Source organism: Peromyscus maniculatus, chromosome 10, assembly GCF_049852395.1.
Source record: "Peromyscus maniculatus bairdii isolate BWxNUB_F1_BW_parent chromosome 10, HU_Pman_BW_mat_3.1, whole genome shotgun sequence".
Lineage (NCBI taxonomy): Eukaryota > Metazoa > Chordata > Mammalia > Rodentia > Cricetidae > Peromyscus > Peromyscus maniculatus.
This window is the reverse complement of record NC_134861.1, coordinates 79,217,010-79,234,923: the sequence shown is the minus strand read 5'-3', so window position 1 is coordinate 79,234,923 and position 17,914 is coordinate 79,217,010. Positions and strand designations below refer to the sequence as shown.

Sequence of the window (17,914 nt, the reverse complement as noted above, 5' to 3'; positions counted from 1 at the left end):
AGCATGGTGGGGTCACAAGGGGTTACACTACTGAAACCAATGACCTCCAACTTTCCTGAATCTATTGGAGAAAAATAATTCAGTTTAAAAGTGGAGGCCCTTGAGCCCTACTTCCAAAAATGCCTGAGGGTTGGTGGAGGCATGCTTGTACAAACTCAGGAAGGGATGTAAAGCAGCTTTGAGCTTATGATAATAATGTTTGTCTTATCCAGACAATGGTATTTCATAATCTTTCTTCCTATCTCCCTGCTCTTTTATTTTCCCACCTCATTTCACAGTGTTTCCTGCACCTTAGAGGGAATAGTATACATAAATTATATAGAGATGAGCACTCATCCTTTATTTACTTTTAACATTTTGTACAGTTCTGAGTCTCCCTATTGACTATTATTCTCCTAAAAGAGAAGCTTCTTTATTAAGGACGATTGTAGCATTTGTCTGTGGCTATAAACATATATTAAGGAGACATTTTGATGCTCTGTCAACTTTTCTAGACACCTGTATTCAGTACTCACCTAAGACCTGTGCTATTCCTTGCAATGGATTTTTACCTTGTTTACAGTATGTCTTCTCACCTCTGTGGCAGATCTCAAATACAATAATTTTAGAGCACACAACATGACGGTAATACTACTATTCCTTAAGTGGTCACATCTTGCCAGCTAATGGGTCTTGTAATCCAGAAAATTCATATTTGGAAAAGACTGTTGATAGCATTGATCACCTAGTATCTCTCATAGAACAATACTCAGCAGGAAGAAATATGCCAGTTTAATTCTGGCTCGATTTCCCTACATAATACAACTAAGTTTGACAGTGTCTTTAGCAACAAGGGCTTGTCATCTAGTCTGGAGGACAACCAAGAGGAATGGCAAAGACGTGCATTGTTTGGGGACTTCTGGAAACTCTCTGACAGATGCTACAGGAACCATCCCAAACTAGGCACGTGGATTTTTTTTAGTTCATGTCCAAAAAACAAACAAGCAAATATAATGAAACGTGTTGGTAATATTTTCAGTTTCTTGCTGTTTCTCATTACAGTATATCTGATAGTTTTATTGTCCTTGAAATAATATGTACATAGTGGCATTTGTATTTTCATCATTTTCTATGTGGAATAGCTGGTTAGTGGCAAGTCATTTCAGAATTCTCATATTTTGACCTCTTTCTGTCATTCTCTAACTTTTTTTTTTAATTTGGAAGATATTAAACACACTAGTATCTCAGTTTTTTCTTGTCAATGGCAGAAGAAAATAACATTTTATGACATAGGGTAGCATTAAGAACTAAATGAGTTAATCTCTCTAAAATAATTATTGATTTGTATAAAGTGTAATAGACACAAAGCAATGTCAAGGCAAGAATATTTATGAAACTTGTTAACAATGTTCAAAATAACATGGATCTCCAGAATTGATTTCAGAAAATAGATTTTTGGACCTTGGTGGACAAATGCATTGGTGAGATGAAGTAAAAATAAATAAATAAATAAATAAATAAAAGTCTTCTATAGTAAATAATAATGGAAAGAATCATAATAGCATAATTGGCTTTAACATTGACAATTAAATCAGGGAAATTCATTTTACAACAGGGGCTATTAAAATACATTAAATTTATATTAACATGAAAATTCTTCTCATTTTGATAAAGTATCCAGAACAATATATTAAGGAAATTTACATAGTAGCAGCAAAACAAGAGCAAAAGGCATGAGCAAAGCCTTCACATATACAAAAGAGACATATTTTCTTCAAAATACATTGTGAAAACTACAACTTTTAACTGTCTCATTTTTCATACTAAATTGGATATGAGTTTAGCTTACTACAATTTCTAAACTAAATTTCTAAAGATCATGAAGACACAAATGCTTTGCTCAATTACATGTTAAGTGTGTCTCTGCATTAGCCTCACATTACTGCTTCTTTAATCAGATTAGTGTTCTTATGACAGCTGCCAATAAAAAAAATGCTATAATTTAGCCAGCTGCAGCCACCTGTCTGCACTGAAACTTGTCTGCAATGAGACTTGTTCTAAGTCTGCCACTATGTGTACCTGTTGCTTTCAGAACACTTGGAACAAGATTCTAATACAATGAGCAGTTATGTATATATTCTCTGGCTACCTAATTGTGATTTACAAACTGGAGTAGGATATATTTGGAAAATTTCACAAATAGATTTGTGATTTATTTGCTGACCTGAAATTTTGCTGTAGACTCACCTCATTTCTAAATAGACACTTTCACATCCCACATTTCTCTGTCTTTTCTCAACTTACTGCAATGTTGAAGACGATGCTCTCTAGAAAGTTTCATTACCTGTGTGCTTATTCATGTACCAAAAAGTTTATCTGCATTTTCTGATTTGATCCTAGCAGTATCTTTATAGTATATTATTACTTCTGTGATATTTAGAAAAGAGAAACAGAAGAATAAGATATGAAACCATTTTCTTCTCAAGGTCAAAAATTCAGTTAATCGGGAAATAGAACTCTGAAACTAAGAATTCTTACTCTATAGTAGTTATTATTTGAATACTATGTGTATGTGTGTGAGAGGGGTGTAGTTTCCTAAATCAGGAGTTATTGTCTATTGTACTTGTGTTCTGGATAACTCAGATCCACTTAGATTGCTCCTTCATCAGAAAAGTTTGCTTTGCTCACTGCTTGGATGTTTCCTGAACATAACATGGAACAGAAGCTACTACAACCTTTTGTTACCTTATTAATAACCTTAGATTATTAAGGGAGGGAGAGGCAGCTAGGGCAGTCTCTAAAATTTCTCTTTGCTAAAAAAAAATGGTTTTGGCATCATACTTTCTACATTGTTAAGATCAGAAGCATAATGCCAGGCATGGGTTGTGATGGTGAAATTTTGTATTTTCTATAGATTTTCTTTTTCTTTCTTCAATTTTGCTAGAAATTAAATCACGGTAAACATTTATCCTAGGAAAATACTCATCTCCTGAACTTTAAAAATATATACCATTAAAGGACCGCATATGGTGTGTGTGTGTTTGTGTTTGTGTGTGTGTGTGTGTGTGTGTACATGTGCGTGTGAGTGCACTTGTGCACACACGTGCTCACGTGCATATGCATGCACATAACATTTTAGATATTGTTGTAGAATTATTTGAATAATTATTTGAATAATTTATATGATTCGCTTCCTTCTATTATTTCATCTTTCTTTTCTTCCTTTTTCTCATTAGGGATGAGGGCATATTGTCTAACTGACAATTCATATGCTTAGTTTTATGGTAGCAAGACATAAAGTATTATTTGAAGTATAACTGCTCTTTTAATCTTTCTTCTCTAGACATTATAATCTTGACAAAATAATTGAGTATAGCTATAGAGAAAATTTTGTAACAGTGATCAATGAAATATTCTAGAACCTCTCACTCAATATTCTACCATATCACAAAATATGCAAGAAAATTTGTTTATGTGTGAAAAAGATCATTTTGTCTCACTATGTTAGAAGTCTCACCCCATGACTAGATGGATGCCCTGGCCAGCGGGATCTTCAGCAGAGACCCTAGAAAGGGGAATGGTGAATGAAAGGGACAAGAGACACAAAGAACTGACAGCAAGATAGTATTCTCATCAAGCTGCAAAATTTTATTTTTCTCAGGTGGGTTTTATAGTAAGCAGACCAGGAAACTTTCTTTGGGAAAAGATCAGGGGACTGTTGAGTTGCCAAGCCACCCAACCAAGCAACCTAACCACAAAACATTGTTACTAATGGTCACTGCAGCAGAAAGATAAGGAAATGTTATTTTCTAATAACTCAGGACTTGTCCAGGCATGTCAAAAGTTTCTGGTTAGTGGCTCAATACTGGACAACAGAAACTTAACTCAGGCAAGCAATATGGCATGGCTCTTACAATTGTCCTTGGCAGATGGACAGAAGCATGAGCTCTGTTGGCATCCCATGTGGAGAATACAGTAAAGGAAACTGTTCTCATCCTCCAGGCAGCGGAGAGGATATGGAAGAGGTTTGGGCCCACAGACTATTCATAGTCGTGGCCCCAGTTACCCAAGGGTCTCCTCACAAATCTCACTTTTTAAGAGTTCTACCATCACCTGTTAATGTTAGTAAGCAACCATATGGTATTTTCACATATTCACTATTTACATTTCACTTCACAGTATCTTCTATCATTATTGGTTGTAACTTTTACCCATGAATCTTTGCTAAAATACGTTTTCATGAACTACACACTCTGAATTTCTGATTCAATTCCGTAAGAAAAGGAGTAAAAATCTTCCAAGTCCAGGCATAGTCACAGACCATATGCAGACACACCAACAAACACACAGACAATGTATTCTTTAATCCTTTGGGGCTCATCTGAATGGTGTAATCTGCTTGATGACCATCTGGGTACTAGTCCTAAATCTGCTTTTATATATTAATTCTAGTTGCAAACGTACTGTCATTCCACATGAATGTATCTATTAAGTGTTTCTTCTGCAGGCCATCAAAGTCTAATTCAGTTCAGAGTCAGAGCATCTACATTACTAAAATATTCAGTCATTCATCTCATTTGGCCTGCATTCTATGAACTTACTTGCATGAAGATACATATTTTATTTGTGACTGATACAGTTAGAATATTTGCTTATAATTTCACCCTGAAATGTCGTTCCCTTTTGTTACTAGTTCACAGAAACATAGTATTTCGAGCACTCTGAGTGGTCTGCTACCATCTTATTAATGTGTTGTGACAATGTGGTGTAACAGTGAGTGAGCTCACACATATAGAATCATGATTGTATCAAGCATACACAGAAGTCCTTTGTGAGATTACGAGTACTGTTTATTTAGAATACAAAAAACATTTGTTGAGACAGAGTTTCTCTGTGTGATAGTCCTGGCTGTACTGGACCTTGCCTTGTAGACCAGGCTGGCCTTGAACTCACAGAGATCTACCTAAGAGTGTTAGGATTAAAGGCAAGTGCCATCACCACCCTACAAAAACATTTTTTGTCAACTATATTTAAAACATTTTATTTTGGTGTTTCTTCTAAATTTATCATTTTTATATTTGAATATCAGCTAATTATTAAGCACTTTTTGGTTTCATTTTACACTTTTGGATATATGGTCTTCTATATTCTCCTGAATACTCTATAAAACAGTAGTCAAGGACATATTCAAACATGAGAGTATTTTAATTTCCTGTGGAAGAATTGAAAAAAAAACCCCTAATATCATTATGCATTGAGGGGCTGGAGAAATGAGTCAGCAATTGAGTATGTGTTGTCCTTGCAGAGGACCCAGCTTTAGTTCACAGCACACATATACTGGCTCACAACCATCTGTAACTCCTGTTCCTAGGGATTCTACATCCTTTACTGACCTCTGAAAGCGAGCAGGCATGTACATGGTGCACAGATACATGCATACAAAAATAATGCATGTAAAATAAGCCAAAATATGAAAACAAAAATTATGGATTGAACTCAGCAACAATTGCATCAAGTCTGTTGTCTTTTAGAGAAAGGATTGACCAGTTAACTCCATATACTTTCTCCTCTCCTTTACCACAAATACCATTCTGTAGAAGTATTTTCACAGAATTCATGTAGTCATGAAATTAAGCTATATTTATTTAAAAAAAGTAAGTGGCAATGTAAAGCCTTTAGCTAGCAAAGGTGCAGAGCACCTTTAGTTTAGTCCCCTGTGTGAGGGCATTGGGGACATAATAATACATCATTTTAACTGTTTTGGTTGTTTTCTATCTATATAGTTATTCCTTGTTTGGAGAGATCTCTCTTGCTGCTGACCTCTATATTGAATGATTTGTTAACAACAAAAATGTTGTAAAAGCTGTATCATAAAATTGTTTGACTATTGGAATATTTTCAATTATTTTGATATCACAGATCGTGTTAGTAATTGTCAGTCCTTTAGAAAATTGTTGGAGTACAGTTTAGGTAGCTTCTCTGGTTTGAAGTTTGATTTAAAAATACCAAGTTTTACAAGAACAAGAAACTTACTTCAAAGACGCAGTGATAATATATGTCTTTAATACTCACACTTTGGAGTCAGTGGCAGACAAATAAGTTCAAGGGGAGCATGGTCTGCATAGTGAGATCCTGTCTCAAAAGAAAAAAGGCTTTATGGTTGTTTTATTTTTAGCCTATAGATGTGAAATGATTTCCATTAAACATAATATGCTTCCAGGGTTAGCTAGTTTTTTTTAAAGATTACTTTTGCTTCATTAGTAAGAAAAAAAGGAAAGTTAATTGATTTTTGGCATCTAGTATATCTGTACATATGACCCATACTGTAAAGTAATGATTAAACTATGAGTCAAACAATGCCTCCATTTTAGACTTGTAGAATCAATTATATATGAACAGTATTATTCCAACTATGAATTTTCTTTACTTAATTATATTTCATAGCTGATGTTTATGGTTTTTTTCTACTGAAATTGTAGTGACATTTGAAGAGAAATATACTCTGAGTCATGTGTCTTTAGGTTTCTGTTTTTCCCATCAATGTTGCATTCAGACTAACCTTCCTGAATTTGCAGGTGTCCATGAGTACTTGGGTTGTTAACACAATTGCAAAGGGAATATTTATGTCTCAGAAAGCATACTTCTTTTATTAAGAAATTTTTTCATTCATTTTGCATACCAATCATAGATCCCCCTCTTCCCTGCTCCTGCCCCTCCAGCCTACCCCTCCAACTCATCCCACCATTCCCTCTACAAGAAAGTACGGCCTCCCATGGGGAGTCAGCAGAACCTGGTATATTCAGTAGAGGCAGGTCCAGCCTCTCCCCCTTCCTCAAGGCTGTTTGAGGTGTCCCATCATAGGTAGTGGGCTCCAAAAAGCCACTTCATGCATGAAGAATGGATCCTACTGCCAGGGACCTCCTTAAGCAGATCATGCTACGTAACTGTCTCACTTATGCACAGGGCGTAGTCTGTCCTGTGGAGGGTCCACTGCTGTTGGTCTAAATTGCGTGAGTTCCTACTAGTTTGGTTCAGTTGTCTCTGTAGATTTCCCCATCATGAACTTTATGCTTCTTGCTCATAGAATCCTTCTTCTCTCTCTTCAACTGTACTCTGGGTGCTTGGCCTGGTGTTTGACTGTAGATCTCTGTATCTGCTTCCATCAGTTACTGGAGAAAGGCTCTATGATGACAGTTAGGGTAGTCACTGATCTGATTACTGGGGTAAGCCAGTTCAGGTGCCCTCTTCACCATTGCTAATAGTCTAAGCTGGGGTCATGCATGTGGATTCCTGGGAACTTCCCTAGCACCTGTTTTCTCCCTATCCCCATGATGTCTCCCTTTATCATGGTATCTCCATGATAAAGAGTAACTTTATAAGTCTTTAAAATTATAACAAGCAGATTAATGGTGAAGGTTTTTTTATGTTTTGTTTTTAACCATATATACACAAATGATGCTTATGCTAATCTAAAAAAATAAGTGAATTAATTTCATTTCCTGAAATGATGCTAACATTGATCCCCTTCAGAAGAAGGAAGACATGGTCAGTGTGATTTATTTACTTTTCCTTTTGTCTGTTGAAGACTGAACATGTTAGTGCTTTGTCGCTTAAACTGTGATATCACACATGTAATATAATTTATAAGATCCTTTTTAGGTAGCCTTACTTTCTGTTTTGCATTATAAGGGTCTGTCATCATTCCAATCTACCATCATTTATACTCCCACTGAAAACAAATCAACACTATGCGTCAACGCACTGCCTTAAAATCAAGAGAAAACAATTATCTCCTTTTTTTGTGTACTCAGTTGTGGAAGAAAAACAAGCATTCTACTATACTTAGGAAGTGCTTCATCAACTTCTCCATGAAAGTCCTGAACTCAAAATAACGCAGACTTCTATAAATGACTAACCAAGCCTACTTTAAAAATAAATGGTATACATCTTGTCAGATATTTGCATCAAATTTGCAAATAGACCATAGTTTAGCAGCAATCTGCTCTTCTTTGATTTACTTGCTTTTGTTTTACAAAGTGAGTAGTATTTTTCATATCTAATCAGAATTTACCTTGATTGTGTATATTGTTTAAAATTACTTGAACGATGTTGACAACAATGGTGGTGATTAAAGGAATAATAATGTACCACAATGTGTCAAGCTCTGAGATTTCTGGAGATACCACAAGTAAATCTTGTAGCAAATTTTCTAAACTCTCTCTTGTGAAGTTATAAATAGGCCCAGAACATGTCTGCTGACACTGAATCTGGTTCTCTTTTCCAAGGAGCTCCTCCAGGGTTCTTCTGTGGCTTTGACAAGTTCTCCCAGTGTTTATTCTCAGAAACTAAATCCATGTCAATATTTCCTGGTTCAAATATAGTCTTAAGTTTAAATCTCTAGCAAGAAAGTTTGGTTTTTCACCCTTCTCGTCCCCCTCCTTCCCTCCCTCCCCACCCCCTTCTATCTTTCCCTTTCTATCTTATTCCCTTTGTACATTCACAATGCTACTAATGATGACACCATTTTTTATTGTAACACACTGATCTCTACTTTTGCCTTTATTTCTGCTTTTACGTACCCTTTGTGAGTTCATTGGCTCCACGTATATTCTTTCCATTTCCCAATAAGCAACCTATTTCTTTTTGTATCAGTTCTACTTTTCATGCAATGTAACATACAACTTCTCTGAGGTAGGACATGGCATCCTGGGGACCATAATACGCATATGCACTGACTTATTTGACTCTGTATTCCCTTAAGCATCTGAGGATCCGCAGCTCGTCTATTTTAGGAAAGACTTTAGATAAGTGAGTTTTCTTCTTTGTGGTCTTTCAACCCACACTGGGCTGGCCCGTGAGTGCCCCTTGTTAGAATCAGGTCTGTTCTCATATTAATTGCTTTCTGGTGGCAGAAGCAAGTCAAAAGACTGATCATTGTGATGGAAGAATCAAGGTACTCTGACCCAGTGAGATGAGCATGAAAAAGACATATTGTCAGATAGTGTTTGGAATTTCCATATTATCAGAATAGCCTAGTCATTTGCATCTAAGTGCAGCTATAACTCAATGCTTTACCACCTGTCCTATTGTCAACAACTTAATCAAAACAACCATTATTTCATAATGAGAATGCTCTAATAAATTATCTCCCTAATGTCCCTTTTAGATTACTGAAATTTATTTTCAGTGCCAAAGAGATTATAAAATATATCACAGGACATTACTTCCACATTCAGTAGTCTCCAATGACTCTTAAAGACGCTGTCATATAAGACTTGAACATCTCATAGTAGATTCAGCTTTCAGTTATTGAGTTGCAAGATGCCCTTGAGGTTTACCATTTACCTTTCTTTTCAGAAGTGTATCAGTCTCAGAATATTCATACTTGCTTTTATCTCTATTTGGATCTGGTTTCCCTCAACTATCCATATATATCACTAGCTCGGCATCATTTTATTCAAATTTACTTTCTGATTTGTTTCCTAAACACCATTAGCATGTACCTATATATTGGCAGGTCTGTCACCTCTCCTTGATTTTCAAATATTGCTTGTTCTTTCATGAATTGCTATTGTGACACACACTGACAACATGGGACACATGCACCTATGCCCTGTCACTCTCAGTTTCTGTAACATTAACTCCTACTTGGTTGTTACGACCCAGAAAGTTAGCATGGTTTCCTTAAGGAAGCTGTGTCGAGTGATAGACTCTGAGACAGGAGCTTCAGTAGATTTTTTTTTTTTTTTAATTTTTACTTCACTGTTTGCATATGTTTCAAAGTTTGCTCATTTGAAAATGTTATAACTTTATCTTATCACCCTCGCTATGCTATTAGCTTCTTTAGGAGATTATACATATGTTATTAATGACTGAGTGCTATTTGCCTTTTGTCATCATAGTTGTAAAGTATCAAATGAAACAGAGTGAAAAAGGGCTGACTGAATTGTGCGCAAGGTTTCAGAAGATACTTTGCCTTACTGTGGGGAAGGAATGGGGAAATGACTTGTCCATCAGTGTGTGCTGTCTAGGATCCTTACACAGTGACTACTCTAGGGAACAGAGACATGATAGAAGCTTTTTTGTGCCCTTGCTCTCCGGGGCAACTTTCAGTTACACTACTCTGCCACCCAAGTCATTCTTCTTAAGGATCCAAAGTAGTCCAAACAGCTGGGGACTAACTGTTCAGACACATGTGACTGCAGGGCCACTTCACAGTCAAGCCACAGTGAATAGGTAGTCAGTAATTCATTAAAATTGTAGTGATTTTAAATTCACGAAAAAGACAGTATGTAATTCAATCAGGAAATTCTAAAATTAGCTCATTAATTGAAAACTTATGACTCTTAATGCTGATATTAATTCTTCCTAACCTTTAATTCATCTATGTGAAACTTTGTTTTCTAGGTAGAATTATCCTAATTTTCTCTACATTCCACTTTGCTTATAACTTCTATATTTAAAGTGATTTTGTTTAATTCCCTCTTAAAATGCATGGGATGTCTTTCATCAAGTGTACTTTGTTCAACCTTACTATTAAATTAATTCTTGAGTTATTGCATAAAAATCAATTTTAGGTATGACTATCAAGGCTTCTGCTTTTTTGCTTCTTTGTAAAACTGTGAAAGTGATTATCTTTTTAGGTTAGGTTAATTGAGTGTCTTAAAATAAAAGTGGTCGAATAGCCTTTGTGTTGTGGCATCAGTACCTTGAGGCAGATTTAATATGCCTTCCTCTTCTTTTCCTTTCTTAATTTCTTGCCATGCCACTCATTTTAAATTGGTTCTGAATAAGGAAATTATATGGAAAAATAACCTACATATGGAAAGGATAATTAGCTTTGAAATTTACTATGTGAAACAAATAAAGTCCAGTCTCATCCCTGTACATCTTAAGAATGTGTGTGTGTGTGTGTGTGTGTGTGTGTGTGTGTGTGTGTGTATGTAAAATTTTACTTTATTATATTCTTGGAGGTCTTTCAAATATTCTGAGGCTCAGCTAATTTTAAGGATTTTTAAAAAATTCTTTGGGAACTTTTCATCTATATTTTCAACATATTATTTATATTTTGAAGAGTTCCACACATAAATATGATGGGTTTTGATCATACTTACCTTGCAATTCCTCCTAGTAATTTTCATGGAACTACACACTCCCCAACTTAATGTCTTCTTTGTTATTATTTGTATTGATTTATTTATAACACACTGAGCCCAAATCTGCTACCCATCTATTCATGGCTGTAAAGCCATCTGCTAGAGCATGATTCATGAGTCTATAAGGAGACACATCCCTAAAGAAAACTGAGCTTCTCTTGCAAGTCATAAGCTCTCATTTGGTCCTCATCTGTGCATGGGTACCAGTGAGCCTCCTTTCTGAAATGATGACTGACTTGATCAAAACTCTCACTCTTAAGATCCTTCTGCCCTTTATTCCAAGAAGTTCCCCGAGACTTGGTGAAGGACTTTTATATTGATATCCTGAGCACTCTATAATCACTTATGTTGAAACTTTGACCATATATGAGTTTCTGCTTTAAACCCATCCATTGCAAAGGAGCCTTCCATGACAAGGTCTGTGATTTTTCACTCATCTAAGGGCAGAGAGATACTTGTGAATGATGACTATCTTGTGCTGAGGTTGAGGTTCATTGAATAACACTAATCAATTATTCTTACATACACAATATCCTCAGCTATTATCTTGGCTGAGCTCCCTTCTTTGTGCCTGTCATTTTAACTCCCAAGCATCTACATGAAACCCTAAGGTTGTCTGTGTGGTGGGTTGAAGCAGCTGCTGTACTTCCCTTGTCCAAATGCCTGGCTGCCCAAGCTTTAATGGATGGGAAACCTAGATAATTCAACTTCTTTGTCCCCACTTGTAGTAACTTGAAATGCGGATGGAAGAATGAAGAAAATAGATAAGAAGAAAATAGAGATAACAGTGTTAATTAAAAAACCCAGGTGGCTGGAACAGCACAGTTGACAATGCAATTCTTTGAGCTTTCTGTGTTAGATATTTTCAAAGAAAATGTTGGAGATTGTGGATTGTGCCTACGGTAAATTAGCAATCAATGATTTAGTGCACAACCCTGGGAGAGGTGCATACATTTTCAAGGCCATGACTTGATAAGTGACATTGGTTCTTCCGGTTCTCAACTTTGTTCACATTTGTATTTTTGTTTGCTACTATGAATCAAATAAATGATACTAAGTTTAAGAAAAAGTTATAGTGTAGTTTAAAACCATATCCATTTAGCAAATTAGTAATAGTAAGATCAGTCCTGGGGTCTATGTGCTCCCCAAACATAGGTTCTTGTCCAGATCTGCAGTATTAGTCATGAAATTATTCCTATGGAGCAGTGGTTCTCAACCTGTGGGTTCTGAGCCTTTGGGGGGGGTCACATATCAGTTATACTGCATATTGGATATTTACATTATTATTCATAACAGTACAAAAAACTGCAGTTATGAAGCAGCAATGAAATAACTTTGTGGTTGAGGTCACCACAGCCTGAGGCACTGTGGTGGGTTGCACCTCTAGGAAGGTTGAGAACCACTACTGTAGAGCACTCTTTAAATCAAACGAAGAGCAACTAGCTATTCTTGTAAGATTGGTGCAACAATTATACCCATGGACATACTCTTTTCAGGTAGGCCATTACTGTAGTTCACACAGTTCACTACTAGGTTATAGTGTTGGTAAATGATTGCTTTTCCTATCTTGGTATGTAATGTGAAAGTAGCCAGCATGGAGGAAAGTATTGTATATTTATGATGTCAGGAAATCAAATAAAAAAATAAATGATTTAGATTTAAAGGTTGAAAAATTTATAGAAAGGATTCAAAATTAAAATCAGGACACATTTAAGTAATTTGTTAAGTTTCTTATAAATGCATTGAATAGTTTTGATGATAGCATTTCTTAATGTTTTTTTCTCTACATCAGAATCTATGACAGGTAAAAAAATGCTATATCCCAGTGTTCTCTACTTTTTGGTAAAAAGAATATGTTTGTGAAAAATAAATGCAAGAGAAAAGGTTTTATAAACATTTCCATATGATTTTCCTCATAGGTAATATGAATGGATATATTTACATAAGGCTGGCAGAAACTGCAGTATTTTTTTTAAGGCTGCACAGTGATAAGAGCCCATGCTACAGTATTGGTGCTGCTATGCATTCTTGTGTGTTTGTGTTCCTGTGGTAGTAGGGTATATACATACAGAAAGCAGAGGTCAACATATCTGTATTCCTTTATCACTGTCTGCCTGATTTTTTTTGTGATATATTGTCTCTTATAGAATCTGAAAGTGGTGAATTCACCCAGGCAGGCTATCCATCAAGCTCCTCTGATCCTCCTGTATCTGCCTCCTCCATACCGAGATTACTGTCAGACAATTGACTCCATGTTTTTATGTTTCTGTGAATCTAAACTCAAGTCCCATGCTTGTATATCTGAGCCACATCTTCTGATCCCCAATTGAACAATTTCACATTTATTCCTTCCATCTTTGAATCTGTACAGACTTTTGAGTTTGATTTGATTCATAAATTGGTACAGAAAAGATGTATAAATCTTTCATGAAAGCGACTAAGGGTCTAAAGATTCTTCTCACATCTTCTTGGAGCTGAGACCTCCAGGCACTAAAAAACCTGGTGTCTACTCCATGAGGACCAGATGGCACCATGAGAGGAATTCCATACCACCAGTATTCCATAGCTCCAGGCAGAATTGAATTTTTGTGTGTGTGGTGGGGGGAATCTCAGGGCTGGGCTATTCTTTTTTTTCTAAAGATTACAGTCCTATCTGTGAACCCATAATGGTCAGCATAAAAGACTCCCAGGCAATGCTAAGAAGAAATGATAAAGCAAAGTTATTCTAGGTCACCAATTTGTAGACTACCATTTAAAACAATTGCTCATTAGTAAACACTCAACATTGTTGTATGCTTTTATGTATCAATGCTCTGAACATTGCATTAATTTTATAATTGCATCTATTTAGTGAAAATTACACATAGAGCTTTTGAAATATTGCTTTATTAATTCCTTGATAGTTTTATAAATTATATTTGATCATATTCATCCCTCTCATCAACACCTCCAGTCTTATACATCCAAATCTTTGCTCTTTCTACCTTTCTCTCTCTCTCTCTTTTTTTTTTAGCCCGTTGACTCTATTTGTGTTGGCGAGCTACTTTTAGGTGAGTGGTCTGTGCTGGAGTGTGGTGGATATAGCAGAGGTCACACCAGTAAACAAAAGGGACTCCCCCTCTCCCAATGGCTATCAAATACTGCAGCTCCTCAGCTGTGGTTAGCACTCATTACTTACAGTCCCTCCTCCAAGCTTGGACTTTGACTAAAGCTTTCTTAGGTCTTACCCATACTGAAACAATACCTGTGAGTTCCTATATGCAATACCCTCTTGTGTTCATAAAAAGAAGTTTCCTTGAAGTCATCTTCCTCTGAAGCACCTTTGATGCTTTCAATATTTCTCTTTCCTTGACCTGAAGATCCCTGGATCTTGAGAGGATCAATGAGACATAGATATCTCATGTAAGGAGGAATGCTCTGAAGTCTCTTAGTCACTACATCTTTGCCAATCATGGTTCTTTTTGCTAATTGCCATCTTCTGCAAAAGCAGTGTCTCTGGTAAGGCATAAGAGATGTTTTGATCTATAAGTATACCAATAAGTCATTAGCAGTCATTTTAATGCTAATCTTTTTAGCATAATCATCATGGTAGGTTTCCCTCCAAATCTTATCGTTTATAGAGCCACAGGTTCTTGGATTTGTTAAGACTGCCAGCTATGAGGTCCTTTTTGAGTAATGAGACTCAAACCCAATCAGAAAATGGTTGTTCATTTCCATAGTATTCATGATACTATTGCCACAGGGAGTAAATTCTGCCAGGAGAGTCATTTTTACAGCTCACAGAGTCATGACCAAGTGAGATTGATGATTAGTTCTCTTCTGTGGTAGTGTGATAGAAAATTCCAGCACTATGAAATATCCAGTAGAGATGAAGCTTTCAAGATGGCACCTATTTGATTTCTCCATGTTTGTGATTCAAGCAATGATTTTGAGTCATGCATGACATGGCAATTATAATCTCGGTACTGGGAGGGCTGAGAGTGGAGGATTGTATACTTGAGTCCAGCCTAGTAACATGGGAAGACATTTTCTCAAAAACTAAATAACCACATCAATAAATAAATAGACATTATAGAGAGATGATAAATAAATATAATTAATTAAAATAATATATAACTAGCATTTAGATAACTCAGAATTTGAACTAAGGCATTTTTGCTTGAGCTGTATCATATTAACTACCAGAACTATACTTATATTCTAAAGGGAAGTTAGAGATCATTTATTACCTGTGTGGAAAAAACAATAATCTCTTGCTTGTCTATGAATATGTAAGTATGCACTTACCTACTGTCTACCTGTCTTTCAGTCTGTCTGCTTCCTCTCACATGTGTCTGCATTTGATCTCTTCAACAATATCCATGTGACATGTTCTGCTTGATCAAGTGCATAATTATTCAAAATCAGCTTCATCCTGTCACTGTATCTGTACACCTTACTTGAGCTAATTTAATGATATTTTCTCATTTCAATTATTCTTATTTTGTTTCTTTTTACAATTGTTCCACACTAATGTCAACATTTTAAAGACTGAACTGGCAGGCTGAAGGAATTGTGTCTCATTTTTGTGGCTTCCCATGGAACGTTACTAGACTCACAAAGTGCATCTTTCTGTGCCTACGGTTTGAAGGTTTGTATACCTTTAATGAAAGTTATGGCAGTGCTTTAAAGCTTAGAAACTTGGGTCCACAGTGTTTTATTTTTCTGTCTTTACTATCCTGCTCTTTGGCAATGTGGTTCACAGAAGTTTTGTGGGAGGTAATTAGTACACAAACAATAAACAGGTTTTAAAATAAATAAATGATGTTTTTAAAAATAACAGAAGAAGTACTGAAGACATGACTTTTATCTGTTTTATGTTCAGCAAACAGGCTTATCAAAATCTTGGAAGGCCCCTAAAAGGCCTGCAAACATATATTGCAATTTGCAGTAATAAATTTGCGATGCTTTGATAATATAGTGACATGTCTATGAGTAAACACAGGCAGGAAGGACAGCTGAATTATGCAGATAAATAGAAATGTAATATTAAATCACAAAGGGTGAAGCTATCTATTTCCACTTCAACTCTCATCACCAGCAATTCTGCTTTTAGACATGCATGTGTGACTCCCAGGGCACCTCTCAATGCCGATTGTTGGCTAGTTATTAGCCAAGGTGAAAAAATAACCACAATTTTACACTTCAGAGATATGGTACATCACTAAGGAACTGTTTGTAACTTAAAGGGGAACACAGTGAAGATGTAAATACCCATGTCTGTTGCATTTATTTCCAGTGCTTATGGGTGCCTTGTCTATAACACTATTGGCAAATTTGTGAGTTTTATGAAGTGGATCATTAGGAAATCCAAAAGGAAAAACAATCACAAGTATAATTCTTACAATAAAAGTTAACATGGTGTAACCTAATCGTTTTTTCACCTCAAATACATGCAAATGAACATGCATTCACTTTCACATGAATGTACACAGATAAATTGAATTTCCATTGTCATTCTTACATGTATTGAAAGAAAATATGCATTCAGTTTAGCTAAAAATGTCAAGTAACTACAAATGGTTGTAAGGAATATTATGAACATAGGTTTCTCATTTTTATCTATCAATCTGGTTGTGAATAAATATATTATACAATATTGTATTAAAAGTACCTGCCAATAATATGAATTTTTTAATAATTTATATTCAATACTCTGGTTATGTATTATATATTCATTTAAATCTAGGTAGACTGAGATACAGAAAAACCAAAATAATTCTTCAATAGTACAGTTTTGGTAAATTTCAAAATCAAAAAGTACCTGGAGACTTCTAGATAGTCAAATTCACACTTATAAATAGAAATTTAGTATAGAGATTCATTTGATATTACATAGTAACAAAATTCTGCGTAGCTTGACATGTTTATATTTCTGTGCTTAGTATTCTTAAATACACTTTTGTAAGCAGAATATATATTTATAAATATATTAAAATAAAATTTGGTGATTTATTTTTAAGGCAGCATTACAGAAATTAACTGTAAATAAAGGTCAAAGATACATTATGATGAGGTTCACAGATAATTTTGTGTAAGCCACAGATTATTTTGAGGTATGGTTTGAATGTGCTTATCAATGAAAGACATTAGTTCTGTCTATTCAACCTTCTCCCAGACTTGTTTTTAGTATGACAGCCAAGTGCTCTTTGCAAGATTGAGTGACTGAGCATTTTAGAATCAACAAATCTATCATTTCTCCATTTATTTTTTCTTTACTTTATTGAGATTGAAATATAGTCTGTCTTAGATTTTAATTATAAGACATTGAGTCTCTGGTATTTATTTTGTCAGCATTTAGAAAGATTAATAAAGATTTGTTTTTCATTCTCAACTTACTGAAGAGAAACTGAAAATGCAGAGCCCTACATGTATGTTTATGAGTTTGTTCTATATTTGTAAACTCATGCAAAATAGCCTTCATGAATATTAAGCACCATGAATCCAGGTATAGTGTATTCATTCCTGTTATTGATTAAGATTAGGAGTCTGAGATTTGAAGATAAGTATTCTATAATCAAATCTGTTTAAAATTATAGAAAGTGTAAGGATCCCAACCTGATATCTATATTAGAAATGGTATCCTAATGTGCAGCCAGTAATTAATATTTTCAAGGTAAAACTGACAAACAGGACATAGAAAAAAATTAAATAAGACATGTGACAATTCTTAAAGAACTGTGCCTTGTGCATTTTATAACACAGTATTTGCCCATACTAGGTGGCTCACAATTATCTTT

General features: G+C 35.3%; 1 protein-coding gene across 15 annotated transcripts in view; it reads left to right on the top strand.

Annotated features, from left to right (window-relative positions):
- Nucleotides 1-17,914, top strand: part of Epha5 (EPH receptor A5) — a 356,197-nt gene that overhangs the window by 188,262 nt on the left and 150,021 nt on the right. Inside the window, exon 6 of one of the 15 annotated variants that reach the window (XM_042257570.2) lies at nt 15,665-15,711. The exons of the other annotated variants lie outside the window; for them this stretch is intronic. Within the exon in view, the coding sequence (XP_042113504.1) occupies nt 15,665-15,669 (5 nt within the window). The 3' untranslated portion in view covers nt 15,670-15,711. Of the gene's footprint in view, nt 1-15,664; nt 15,712-17,914 lie in introns of those variants that run through there. 15 annotated transcript variants of the gene reach the window in all.